Below are 13,766 nucleotides of genomic sequence, written 5' to 3' on the forward strand. Positions count from 1 at the left end.
CACCCCCTTTGTGGGCGCACCCCTAAAGGTGGAGACCTCGGCAGACGGAAGTGCGTGAGCAACCACGGACCTGATGCGCCAGGAGGGCTCTAAGGAAAGCTGTGGGTGCGGACCTCCTGCTGACCTGCCCCTCTTCGCTCTCTTCCCCTCCGCCCCGCAGGGACCCCGGGGAGTAGGAGTCCCCAGTGCACCCTCCTGCGGTGCTTCGGGGCTCCAGGTCCCCCAGCCCTGGGACTCCGAGAAGAAGGGGGGCGGGGGGGGGCAAAGCAGGAGTGAAGGAGTGAGCGGCGAGGAGGGGGGTGACCAGGGAGAAGGGGAGAGGCCAGGGTGAGGGGCGAGGCGGGGCTGGGACTGGGTGGGGCCGAGGGAGGGGTCAAGGCCGAGGAAGGAGCCTTGGCGGGGCCTCCCAAGTAATCGGAAAGGGAGTCGGACACTGGGGGGCTCAGGGCGGGGGTGGGGGTCTCCTGGTCAGCTCCCGCGCCGCTGAAAAGCCGCCGAAGCAGCCGGGTGGGTGGGTGAGGGGTCCCCAAGGGCACACGTTAAACCCACAGGCTGGGCCGCAGAGCCCTCAGGGAGACGATGCAAAACCAAAACACAGCCATCCCGGGGTGCGGGCACTGCGCGGTCAGCGCCCTCTGGTAAGTCCCCCGAGAGGGGCCTGGGCGGGCCAGGTGCCACCTGTGTCCAGGCCCCAGCTCTGCCCTCCACTGCGCCCCCCTTACCCGCAGCCCGCGCTGCAGCCGGTGTGGAGTCTCAGAGATTGACAGGCGCCCGTGGGAGCCCAGGTCCCGCCCTCTCCTCCCCACCCCTCACCCCCAGCCACCTGGCCCGAGTCGCCCCATCTCCCACCCTTGCCCTCGGTCCGGAGCCCTCGGCCTTCTAATAACAGCCAGCCCGTGTTTCACCTACAGGTTTGACTGGGCGCCTACCATCCTCCTCTGGAGATGGACCAGCACCCCCTCCCCCGGCCCTCCCCCCACACACACACACCTCTCCATGGACACCCCAGGGCGCTGGCTGGGTCTCCCGCCACACTGGGTGCTGTTCATTAGAGCAGGTGATGTTAGTCCCCAACGGGCACCTCACTCTGCAGCCACAGCCTCGGGAGTGTCCTATCCCCCTGGTGTCCCCAGGCCCTTTGTGGCTACTGGGGGGGTGATCTCTGCATCCACACCAGAGGCAGAGGCTGGGTCAAGGTCGCTGGCTCTGTCCAGAATGAACGACTTCTCCTTTAGGCAACAGTGCACCCCTAAATGAGAAGGGGCCTTCCCCGTCCCCCACACCACCACCACCAACACGTCCCAGGTGAAACTTCTAGAGGCTCATCAGCCTGGACCTGCTCCCACGCCCACCCCCATCTCCCGCACCCCACCCCCTCGCGGGGAGATCCGTGACCCACAAACCCTTTATTAGCTCTTTCTGCTCCATTTAACTACACAAATGGCTTGGTCACAGCTGACTGGTCCCAAATTTGCCAGTGATTTTCTTGTAATTTACCGTGGCTCGGTCCCCTGTAATACAGGTAGAGGAGGCATATTGGTTCCCGAACTCCCCTCCCCGGGTTAATCGTGCGCAGAACAAAACTCCATTTGAGCCACTTAATGATTTCGTTTCCTCCCTAAGTTTTGAAGGAGCAGTGGCCCTGAGACGAAATCAGGTCCCCCCCAAAAAACAACAACAACAACAACAACAACAACAACAAAACCTCCAGGTGTTTGTGGGAGACAGGCTGAGCTTCTGTGCTCCTTAACTGTTCCTCCCAGGTCAGACGGAAAACACAAAGTCTTTGCTTCCTGGGCTCTCCCTCTGGGCAAGTACCTGAAGCTGGTCCCGTGCGCCTCTCAGGCTGGGCTCCTTCCTCCGGGTCCTCCAGCCAGGTTCCCTGCGGTTATTTGGCACCCGCCTGTATCCCCCGGCCTGTGCGCTCACCTGTATCACCCGGCCTGTGCGCTCACCTGGACGAGCCGCACCTGTGCCCTCTCCACCTCCTCTCCTGCTGTTCTCCCCACCACACCCTACATCCTTCCTGTGGGGTTCCCATTTCCTGGGAGACCCCTCCTTTACTGCCAGAGCCTGGGGAAGCCTCTGCCTAAATGTCACCTCCGCTGGGAAGTCAGCGAGTTTTCTCTCCAGCAGAGACGACGACTCCCCACCCCGCGCCCACCCCCACAGGGCTGCCATCTACACTCTTCCTGTTTGTTTTCACACCACGTTTTACTCTCGGCTGGCCTGTCCGCCCGCCCCTCTTCCACCCTGACCTCCTTGAGGGTGTGGCCGAAGACGCACCCGCTACCCCTGTGACCCAGCACGTTGCTGGGTGCAAATGCTCACTCCGTTCTATTTGAATGAATAGCTCAGTTCATGTATGTGACTGTGAACGGACTTCACCATGTAACTGAGACACTCGACGGCCTTTCATCTGTGTGGGCTTCCCAGCTGACGTTGAAACCTGCACCCTGCAGCACACACACACCCAGGGACTAGCTCGCCTTCCGGAACGCTTGCACATGGAAAGGGTGCCATCTGATGGTGTCTGGAGGAGCAGCCTCTGAGTTCCGAGAGCAGAGAGGGCTTTGTCTCTCTAAGTCCGTGGTCGGCAAACCGCGGCTCGCGCGCCACATGCGGCTCTTTGGCTCCTTGAGTGTGGCTCTTCCACAAAATACCACGGCCTGGGCGAGTCTATTTTGAAGAATTGGCGTTAGAAGAGTTTAAGTTTAAAAAATGTGGCTCTCAAAAGAAATTTCAGTCGTCGTACTGTTGTTATTTGGCTCTGTTGACTAATGAGTTTGCCGACCACTGGTCTAAGTGGTGGTGAAGGAGCTCAGCAGCCCTTGAGCTCCGGCAGCCTGCGCGCCAGCCACTCCTTGCCTGCGGACTGAAGGGTCCTGGGTTCCATTCCAGTCAAGGGCACATGCCTGGGGTTGTGGGCTCGATTCCCCAGTAAAGGGGCCTGCAGAAGGCAGCCAATCAATGATTCTCTCTCATCATTGATGTTTCTAACTCTCCCTCTTCCTTCCTCTCTGAAATTAATAAATATCTATATATATAAAAACCAAGTGACCGGAATGACAGAATGACCGGTCGCTAGAACATACACTGCTGTGGCCAACTGGCCTGACTGGGGCCCCAATTGGCCCCCACAACCCCTCCTCCTAGCCGGCCCTGCCCCTGATCAGCCACCCCATCCCAATCAGGGGCAGGACCAGCTGGCCAACCTCCCTCAGCCCCTCCCCCCCACTGGCCTGGCCCAATTGGCCCCCATCGGGGCGGGCCAGACCCCACCTGTGCACAAATTCATGCACTGGGCCTCTCTCTCTCTCTCTCTCTCTTTCTCTCTCTCTCTCTCTCTCTCTCTCTCTCTCTCTATATATATATATATATATATATATTCATTCTGTCATTCCGGTCACTTGGCTTTTATATATATAGATATTTATTTATTAATTTCAGAGAGGAAGGAAGAGGGAGAGTTAGAAACATCAATGATGAGAGAGAATTATTGATTGGCTGCCTATTAAAAATAATAATAATTATATATATATATATATATATTATATTTTTTTTTCTTTTTTTTTTTTTAAGAAATGTTCAAAGTTCTTCAGAAAAAGGGAAAGGCTATAGGTCAGAAACTTGGATCTCCATGAAGAAAGGAAGAGTGCTAGGGAAGGCAAAAATAAACACCTGAGTGAAACATACAAGCCACACTTACCTGGGGAAATCCCTCCCGTCTCAGTCCACCCCAGTTCTCTCCAGCGCCCCTCCTAACCTTCCAGGAGCACTCAGCATGGTCTGCTTCCCACAGCGCTATGATGAGCTGTATTCTGTCTCCCCCGGGCCTGAACGCTGTGTCCCCAGAGGCAAGCCATGAGGTGCTCAGTGTCTGGTAAATGTAAGAATGAATGAATGAATGAATGAATGAATGAATGGCAAAACACTCATACCAGACGCCAAGGTGGTGGTTAAATAGTGTGTCTCTTTATTAGCAGTTCACTGTGAATATTCCAGTGTTGCCACTGTCACAAGGAAGGGCTCGTCCACTGGATTCTCTCTGTCCAGTGTGGTTGCTCCTCAGGTCAAAGAGGAGGTGGACATTCTTCTTACACAGGCTTCCCCTTGACCCTGAAGGACATCAACCTGGGAAGCAGGGAAATGACCACAGAAAGGATCACAGAAATGATAAAGGGCAAGATGTACGATGGCTCCTCCCTCATAGAGCTGGACGCAGAGAGCGGGAAATCCATGTTAGAAACAGGTGGGGCGGGGAGGGCGTTGTCAGACTGAGCTGGGATGGAAGCCTGGCTGCTCCAAACTTCAGAAGCCCCTGCAAGCACCTCCGATTCTTCCTCTCAATATTAGCAAAAACCACCGGCATGGTGTGTAGCACAGGCTGAACGCCACTGTCCTCAAGGCAACCTGCCGAAGTCTGAGGAAACTGAGGCACAAAGCCATAGAGCAACTCGCCACGGTGGAGCTGGATTGAAACCCAGCGTCTGCTCCCAAGACTTGGCTTAACCTCTGCCATCTGCCTAATGGGCATGGACAATGCCCCCCCTCTTAACGTTGTTTTAAATCAGATGAGAACTCTTGACTAAGTGCCTTGTGCAGAAGCCGGCATATACCATATTTTCTGGCGTATAAGACGACTTTTTAACCCAGGAAAATCTTCTATACGCCCAGTCGTCTTATACGCCGGAAAATACGGTAGTAAGTGCTCAATGAATGCCGCATTACATCTCCGTGGTCTTCCTTTAAGCTCATCGGGGTAAGCTGAGTCTAAATCACTCCTCTACTCTCTCTGCCCACCCCTCTTCTCTCCCTTCCCCCCCATGACAGCCAGCACAGTCTTTCCCTCCTGGCAGGAGCGCAGTAACCATCTTCTGAATGGATGGTTTTCCACCTTCCAGAGCCACATAAACAGCCACTGCTGTGACCCCTGCTACCAAGTGCAGGCCAAGAGGCCACGTGACCCAAGTCATGGCCCTACTTAATGGCAGGGCCCAAACATATTCACTCCTGATTCCAGTGCCCTGCGATCTTGTGGTTCAAAATGGGGTCAGCAGTGGGCATTGCCTGACAGCATCAGAAATGCAGACCCACGGGCCTCCCCACAACCTAACGCCACATCTCAGGTGGTCCCCACGCCTGTGCACAGGTGAGAAGCACTGGATTATGACACCAGGGTTAAAAGAGGGAGAGAGGCCAGACTGAACTTGACTTGAAGTCCTCTCAGAAATCTAACGAGTGATGTCCGAGGAATGGCGGCATGAGAGATCCCCTTGGTCTCTCCCCCTGAAATTTCAACAACTCAACAAAGGATTCCCCACTCAACACACAGGCACACCTGAGCGATCCGTGCATTGAAGCTACCATACGACCCAGCAATCCCTCTTCTGGATACATTCCTGAAAAAACCGAGAATGTGCATTCACAAAAACATATGCATCCCTGGGTTCATTGCAGCCTTATTCATGGTGGCCAAGACATGGAGACAACCAAGGTGTCCTTTGATAGATAAAGAAGATGTGGTACACATACACAATGGAATATTAGCCAGCCATAAGGAAGGATGAAATACTGCCATTTGCGACAACATGGATGGACCTTGAGAATATCATGCTAAGTGAAATAAGTCAGGCAGGAAACGCGAAGAACCACATGCTTTCACTCGTATGTGAGATATAAAACTGGAACTTATGGACACAGAGAGCAGTGTGGTGGTTGTCAGAGGGAAGGGAGTGGAGAGGTGCTGGGGGGCAGAGGAGGTCCAATATATGGTGATGGAAGATGGTTTGACTTTGAGTGGTAGGCACACAGTGCAACAAACAGATCATGTATATAGAAATGGGCACTTGAAACCTATATGATCATACTAACCAATGTCACCCCAATCGATTTAATTTTTAATAATTTTTTTTTAAGAAGGAAATGTAAGAGAGGGACTGCGGGAGCCTAAGGCAGCTAGTACCTTCTCTCCCACCCGCTCTGGCCCCAAGTGCAGGCTGTCACCAACAGGGAAAGGCTAAGCCTGGCTCTCAGGCCCCTGCCCGGGGCACTGTCTCCCTGCCCAGCTTAGCCCTCTTCTCCGCCGGCTCCTCACCTGCCAGCTCTCTCACCTGTTGCTCTCAGCACTCTGAGTAGGAACTTCTGTCAAAATCCTGAGATGATTCATCCGAAAGATGGCATAAACTGCAAGGCACAGAGGAGAGGGGCAAGGCAGAAGGGGTAGGGAACATGGCAGAGCCCACCCAGAGGGGATCCCCCCCAGCCCACGGCCCAGGTGGGAAGGCAGGCAGCCCGTGCCTGGACCAGCACCACACCTGGACCTGGGGGCAGCGCCTTACAAAGAGGCACTCTGCCCAGACCCGCTCCAGGCTCCACCAGCTCTAGGTAGGAGCTGGGGCTAAGGGAAACCATCAGAAGCGAGGCCAGCAGCCCACCCCACCCCACCCCACCCCACCTCACCAGTTCCCAGTTAGGAATACAAATCAGCTTGTCCCAGCAGCTTACCTTCGTCTCACCTGCTCTATCCGTTCCCGCACAACTTCATCTCTCACCTCGCTGGGCACTTGGAAGATACGGGTATGGCTGCAACACACCATTCAAAGACCGGGCTGTTTCCGTTTCTTTTCCACCAGGCACCGCGAGACCGCTGGGGTTGCAGTCGTGTGAAGGATCCGTTTTGACCCCATTGCTGTGGACTTTTGAGCTGACCCTTGACCCTTCTAGTACCAGGAACTCAAAGGGTTCTTGTCACTCCCCAAGGACCCTAACTTCCCTGTCAGCTCTGTAGGATCAGCATTGTGCCATCGGCACTATGGTTCAGAGATACTTCTAGAACACTCTGTTACAGAGAATCTGCAGGCACCTCATCGCTACTGTTTTTACTTCACCCTGCTGGATGAATCTTCCTCTCCAAGGTCCCTTCACTGTCCTTCCCAACTCCACACCCCTCCTGCCTTCACCAACGCTCCACTCTAGTGCAATCAGCCTGCCCGCTGGGCCCTGATTCCTGTGCCTTCTGTGGAGGCTGCCTTCTGTGGATGAGGCCTTGCTCTAGGCCCGTGGTCGGCAAACTGCGGCTCGCGAGCCACATGCGGCTCTTTGGCCCCTTGAGTGTAGCTCTTCCACAAAAGACCATGGCCTGGGCGAGTCTATTTTGAAGAAGTGGCATTAGAAGAAGTTTAAGTTTTAAAAATTTGGCTCCCAAAAGAAATTTCAATCGTTGTACTGTTGATATTTGGCTCTGTTGACTGAGTTTGCCGACCACTGCTCTAGAGGAGTTCCTTGTAGCTTTCCGTGGGAAGACAGAATTGATACTGCCTGGGGGAGATGGGCGTGCTCAGGGGGATCTCGCCACCAGGAGGAGCTGGGTCGGGATTCCAGAGGAGAGAGAGAGAGAGATTACCCCAATACAGGGGGGGTCGGGGGAAGGGGAGGCCTCGGAGAAGAAAGGGCCACAGGACTGGGTCCTGGAGGCCAGAACCAGATTGGCTAAGATCTCAAGGTTCTTGCATCCGTGGGAAGCCCGCCCCAGCTCCTGTTCACCTGGGCCCTGGCCCGTTCAGGGGTCAGTCCAAACCCATGTGCTACTGGGAACCTTTGGCGAGTGCCTGGCAGCCATCCTAGGACAGCTGCCACCCGGGTCCCCGCGCTGTGCTTTAACCTAGCGACGCCAGGCAGCTGAGGTTGAAAACTGAAGCGGAAAGCGATGCTCCGCTTACCTAAGCCAGGGAAATGCTACATTTAGAGTCCCCTCAGTGCAGCCCTCTCAGGCCTGGACGCGCCTCCCCCGCGCCAGCCTCCCTGTTTCCTTACTGGGGCGGTGCTCACTTCGGATCTTTTCCCAGTTGAAAAACAGCCCCTAAAAACCATAAATGTTGGGGACTGCAATTCACCAACATTTATGGTTTTAGGGACTTGGGGAAGGTTTTCCAAGAAGCTCTTTCCCAGGGAGGTCTCCATCTCCCCGTTGGTAATTACTGCGCAGTCGGATCCCCATTTACATTGCTAATGCCACTGGAAGGGCTAAACACCTGAAAATGGATATCCCGAAGCAAAAAATAAATTTCTCGAGAAAGATATCCTCTTGGAGAGGGAGAGAGCAAAGCTGGCGATGGGGTGTGAAAGGGAAGAAGAGCATACAGAGATGAGGGAGGGCTGGCTCCTTCACAGTTGAATCCCACGGTTCTCCTCCTGGGAAAAGATCCGCAGTGAGCGCAGCCCCGGAAAGGAGGCAGGGGAGCTCCTGCCAAACGGAGTGAGCCAGCATCCAGGCCTGGTTCCCTGCCTGGAGGTGGCAACTTCAGTGCCAGGGTGGGGAAGGTCTGTCTGGGGCAGGCACAGTGGGAGGCTGGCAAAGCCACCAGAACAGAGGGGGGTGGGGGGTGGGGGGGGGGGTAAGGAACACATAATTCCAGCCTCGGTGCTTGGAAACCTCCTCTCACCTCCGTGCAATGAGGGCTTCCTTTGGCTTTTGCATGTTAAGAGCTTATGCTCTTGCAGCTCTTTAAAGTGCAGCCACTTCTGAGCCAATCAAACGCTAAAAGAACAGAAGTCTGAAACGCACTCAGAAGCACTTAGGAAAGGGGGAGCAATCCCTGTGCCCCAACCCCTTAAGGTCATTTTAAAACTTGGGGATGCGCTTGGGCTTTCCAGATGGCTAAAGTACTCCCTGAAGACCCCCGAGGGAAGGCCGCGAATGTTCTCGGCCAAAGGCGTCAAGCTCTCTAGAGGGGAAAGGCTGTGGGGGTCTGTGTTAGCCAGGGAGCCCGCGGCGGCGGGCGGGCGTGTGGCTTCTGTGCTTGTCCCTCCTCACCACGTGGCTCAGAGCCGAGGAGAGGTGCTTTACCTCCATCTTATGAACTGGATTCTTGTCCTTTCTTCCAGGACATCTTGACTCGGGCTTGTTAACAAATCGGACTTGGAGAGATGGTGCTTCACCTAGGAAATCCGGGGAGGGTCCACGTGATCGCTGCCCAAGAAGGACTCCCGAAGCCTGGACAGGCCCCACCCACTTAGCCCAGATCCTTGGCAATAGGACCTCCCGCCTTCCCCCTCCCTCTCCCCCCCACGCCCCCAGGATGATGGTCTCCAACGCCCCAGTTACCACGTCTCTGGTCACATGGACATCTTGGCCGTGGATGGAAGGGGAGTTGCTGGACATCTTCTCCTTTATATCCTGGGAAGCCTCTTCTTCAGTCTGAAAGGTGAGTCGTGTCCCCCTCTCAAAGGGTCACTTGGTATCTGACCCCCCCACCCCACCCCAGTTCTTGCTCTTTTTTGCTTCCTCTCCATCACCACACACAGCCACACACACAAGCTCTGTAGCTCACGGTGCCTGCAATGAGCTCGCCTACTGCTACCTCCCTGAGGGGTTCCAGGGGACTCACTGAGTCCTGGGCCTTGTCCCGAGGTATTCCTGAGACACCCTGGAGCTGGGGCGACACATCTGAAACCCTGCATCCAGTGTGGTTGAGAAGGGCTAGTGGTGATTCCAGCACATCTCTTACAAAGACACAAGCCCCAGCATCCAGGACATCTGGTGTGTTAGACACAGCTCTAGGCAGGGTCAATGAACTTGAGTTTCCCATTCTAAAGACTATTGGAAACCTTTATCTCATGCTCCCCAATTCCCCTAATATCACCACCATTCTAAGGAGAGGGAAGTCCAGATCCTTGCCCCCACTGAGGACAGCTCTCTAGAATTGGGGGTACCCTGAATCAGAAAGGGATTTTTACTCACTTTTTTCAACCAGTGCTCTACTACGGACACAGCCTCACTTTCCACAACTTCAATGTCCTGCAACAAATTGGTAAGCTGATGCCCTCAAAATCCCTAGCGATCCAGCCCCTCTCCTCCAACCTTACCGTGTACATGGTAAGGTCTTCTCTCTAGGATTGCAGCAGGGGGCTCCGAAGGGAGAAGACACACGAGAAACCATTCTGCACGGCTACCCCCAACCTCACTTACCGAACTGGTTTTGGGGGGGAAGGGCCACCCTACACCTTTCCGGGCGAGAATGTACACGATCCATGTGGTAATGATCATCTTTGGACTTATGCCAGGCCTTCTTCTCGGCTTCCTCCGTCCATTGAAGCAGCCTAAGAACTCTTCTGGAACAAGGAGGTCATTGAAGGGAGGTGCCCACCTGATTGGCTGCCCAATGATGATGTGACAATGCCCTTTATTCTCCAGGGTGAGAGTGGAGATAGAAAAGAGAAATCATAAAGTAACCGACTTCAGTGATGCCATAGCTCAGAAGTGGGGAGGTGTAGGGAGGGGGGCGGGGTGGAGGGATAAGCATAAGGTATAGCCCATATGAGCCTGAGAAAGACACAAGAGGGAAGTTACCAAATAATAGATAGAGATTGTGGGTGGGGCTTATAGCTGGTCACCCAGTTTTGACAATGCTGAAGGAGAAAGATATTTTATGAATGAAAAGAATAAATTTGTAACAAAATGACCCAGGCCCTCTAGATCAGTGGTTCTCAACCTCCCTAATGCCGCCACCCTTTAATACAGTTCCTCATGTTGTGGTGACCCCCAACCATAAAATTATTTTCGTTGCTACTTCACAACTGTAATTTTGCTACTGTTGATGAATCGTAATGTAAATATCTGTGTTTTCCGATGGTCTTAGGCTCTACAGCAGCGGTTGTCAACCTGTGGGTCGCCTAAGACTACTAGCTAGCAGGATCGCCTAAGACCATCGGAAAATACAGATATTTACATTATGATTCATAACAGTAGCAAAATTACAGTTATGAAGTAGCAACAAAATAATTTTATGGTTGGGGGTCACCACAACATGAGGAACTGTATTAAAGGGTCGCGGCATTAGGAAGGTTGAGAACCACTGCTCTAAATATTCATTCAAACAATGCCACTGGCATTTTTTATTCTTATTCTTATATAGAGAGGGGGAAAAAGATAATCCAAATAATATGAGATATACCATGAAAAGTGAAAGTACCATTTCTTATAGAAGATATTTCCTGATCATTCATTCAAGTCAACCATGGATGGTGGACGGCCTAGGTGGGAAGGACAATAAAGTGGAAATGAAAAGGGGATTGGGCCAGATTTGGGGGGGTGGGGGATTGGAAGGGGCTCAGATAGCTGCTATTCCCATCTAGAACCTTCCCCAAGAAATTGAAGGACGTTTAGAATATCCCAAAGAACACCAAGCCCAAGTTTAGCCGGTCTCAAAAGTAGCGATAGCCTAACCCGGAGACTGTTCTCAAAGGCTCAGAAACCCAGGTTGCAAGTCTCTCTCTGCCACTAACTCGTCATGTGACCTTAACCCAATGATTGGGTCGAGACTAATGATTAGTCCCTCTGGTCATAGTTTTTTGTTGTTGTTTTTTGTCTTCAAAGTGAAAATAATAGAATAATTTCTCTTGTTTTCTTCTAGCTCTAGTATTCTGTAGGTATATTCTCATCCTCATTCTAAAGAACATTGGAAACCTTTATCTCATGCTCCCCAATTCTCCTAATATAATCACCATTCTCTTCACTTCCAACAAATCACCTCAACTTTACATCTCTATTGGTCAGAATGTCCTAGGCCCGTGGTCGGCAAACTGCGGCTTGCGAGCCACATGCGGCTCTTTGGCCCCTTGAGTGTGGCTCTTCCACAAAATACCACAGCCTGGGTGAGTCTATTTTGAAGAAGTGGCGTTAGAAGAAGTTTAAGTTTTAAAAAATGTGGCTCTCAAAAGAAATTTCAATCGTTGTCCTGTTGATATTTGGCTCTGTTGACTAATGAGTTTGCCGACCACTGTCCTAGGCTATGCTGAGGCAACAAACAAGTGCCCACATCAAAAGGGTTTACTTCTCATTCTCAAAATCTCCACTTCAAGTTGAATAATTCTTCAGGGTAGTTGTGCTCCATGCGGTGACTTAGAGATCCAGGAAGAATTCCATTTTCTGGTTCCATGGCCTCAGGATGTGATCATCCATGATTCTCAAGGCAAGGGAAGAGAATACACGGAGGGGTACAGTCACCCCTTCTCTTTCAGCTCAAAGGCTTCTTCTTCTGGAATTCATGCTGTCAAGCTTTTCAGCCAGCTGCTAATCCTATGACTTCAACCGAACTCCAAGGGAGACTAGCAATTGTAAATTAAAATATGAGATTACTTGTCAACCTCTGTTCCTGCCACCATCTCATAAAAAGTATGTTTCCATCCTTACTGATATATTTTTAAATTTTAATATTCAAGAAATTAATGTGATTCAAAAATTGAAACTACATGAAAATATATACTCATGGAAGTTCCATCTCCTCCCCTTAGCTCTTCAACACTGTTCTTAAGAAGTAAGGTTTTTAGAAGTGTATAGGTTAGACATCCTGTGTTTATGTTTCCAGAATAAAAGATACATACATCTATTATCACATTGCATTACTATTTTAAAATGCATACAGTAAAATATACAAATACATGCACAACTCAAAAAACATTTAAGCATGCACACACACACACACACACACACATGAACATAAAAACACACAAACTTAAACACATATGTATGCTTTAACCACAACCCAGGTCAAGATATACAACATTTAATTCTTTCACCCAATTTGAGTTTATTCTTGTGTGAGGTGTTAACAAGATGGTCACGTTTCATTTTTTGCGCATATCTATCCAATTTTCCCAACACCATTTATTGAATAGACGACTATTTTTAGTTCATTGTATAATTTTGCCTTCTTTGTCAAATAAAGGTGTGAATTTATTCCTGGGCTCTCTAGTCTGTTCCATCTATATTTCTGTTCATATCCAAGTGCCAAGTGGTTTTGATTACTATGGCCTTGTAGTATAGTTTGATATTAGGGAGGATGATTCCTTCAACTTTGTTCTTCTTCCTTAAGATCACTGTTGCTATTCAGGGTCTTTTGTGGCTCCATATAAATTTTTGGAATATTTGTTATGGTTTTGTGAAATACACCATTGATATCTTGATAGGAATTGCTTGAATCTGCAGATTGCTTTGGGTAATATGGACATTTTAATGATACTAATTCTTCCTACCCAATAATACGGTATATGCTTCCACTTATTTGTATCTTCTTCAATTTATCTCTTCAGTGTCTTACAATTTTCCGAGTACAAGTCATCTTTCCGTGGTTAAATTTTTTCCTAGGTATTTTATTCTTTTTGAAGCAACTGTGAATGGCAAGTTTCTCTTTCTGGTACTTCATGATTGGTTTATAAAAATACAATGATATCTGGACATTTGTTTTATATCCTGCTAGTTTACTGAATTTATTTATTAGTTCTAGTAGTGTTTTAGTAAAATCTTTAAGGTGCTCTATATACAGTTATCATGCCATCTGCAAATAATTACTAAGAGGTTATGCGCCTCTCCCAAGGGGTGACCCAGAGCCAATGGCTGATACAGGGATATACTAGTAAAAGGCCACTCCTTGTCTTAAGAGGGGGGCACTTCTATGGTGATCTCCATGAATCAGGCCAAGGCTAGGATTCACCACAAAAGCAAACAAACAAGCAAGCAACAGTGTTGGCCCATTGCCAACAACGCTGAGCCATCCTCCTTTCCCCAGTCCTGTCTAGCTTTCCTTACTCCCTTACTGTTTTTTCCTGAAGAGCGTTCCCACTCTATCACCTGCATTAGGCTTTGCATATAGGGAATTCATGCTGTCAGAAGACTCTAAAAAAGAGATAAAGTACTACCTATTTTTACTTAACCCATAAGGCTACTGTGAGCACCAATGAAATACATGTAAAAGAATTTTTTTTTT

General features: G+C 50.6%; 1 protein-coding gene across 2 annotated transcripts; it reads right to left on the minus strand.

The window, feature by feature from the left end:
* Positions 1–3,953: 3,953 nt before the first annotated feature.
* Positions 3,954–10,251, minus strand: SPATA19 (spermatogenesis associated 19). Of its 2 annotated transcripts, none has more exons than XM_028146688.2 (7): positions 9,971–10,251; positions 9,743–9,799; positions 9,107–9,199; positions 8,849–8,940; positions 6,508–6,585; positions 6,098–6,186; positions 3,954–4,134 (listed from the first exon to the last, which is right to left on the minus strand). In XM_028146688.2, the coding sequence occupies exons 1-6, from the start codon at positions 10,046–10,048 to the stop codon at positions 6,123–6,125; spliced, it is 462 nt and encodes a 153-aa protein (XP_028002489.1). In that variant the 5' UTR covers positions 10,049–10,251; the 3' UTR covers positions 3,954–4,134; positions 6,098–6,122. The 2 variants fall into 2 exon arrangements, with proteins under 2 accessions (XP_028002489.1, XP_008140746.1); XM_008142524.3 differs by having other exon boundaries at positions 6,114–6,186; positions 9,971–10,244.
* Between the last annotated feature and the right edge of the window lie 3,515 nt (positions 10,252–13,766).

This window comes from Eptesicus fuscus, chromosome 23 (assembly GCF_027574615.1).
Source record: "Eptesicus fuscus isolate TK198812 chromosome 23, DD_ASM_mEF_20220401, whole genome shotgun sequence".
NCBI lineage: Eukaryota > Metazoa > Chordata > Mammalia > Chiroptera > Vespertilionidae > Eptesicus > Eptesicus fuscus.

What these genes read in the sequence shown, in the direction of transcription:
- SPATA19 (XM_028146688.2), bottom strand. Translation starts at nt 10,048, where the DNA reads ATGATCATTACCACATGGATCGTGTACATTCTCGCCCGGAAAGGTGTA. An exon ending in TAGAGCACTGGTTGAAAAAA is followed by an intron (nt 9,200 to 9,742) that starts GTGAGTAAAAAT and finishes CTCACCTTTCAG; the next exon opens with ACTGAAGAAGAGGCTTCCCA. An exon ending in ATCCAGTTCATAAGATGGAG is followed by an intron (nt 6,586 to 8,848) that starts GTAAAGCACCTC and finishes GGTGTGTTGCAG; the next exon opens with CCATACCCGTATCTTCCAAG.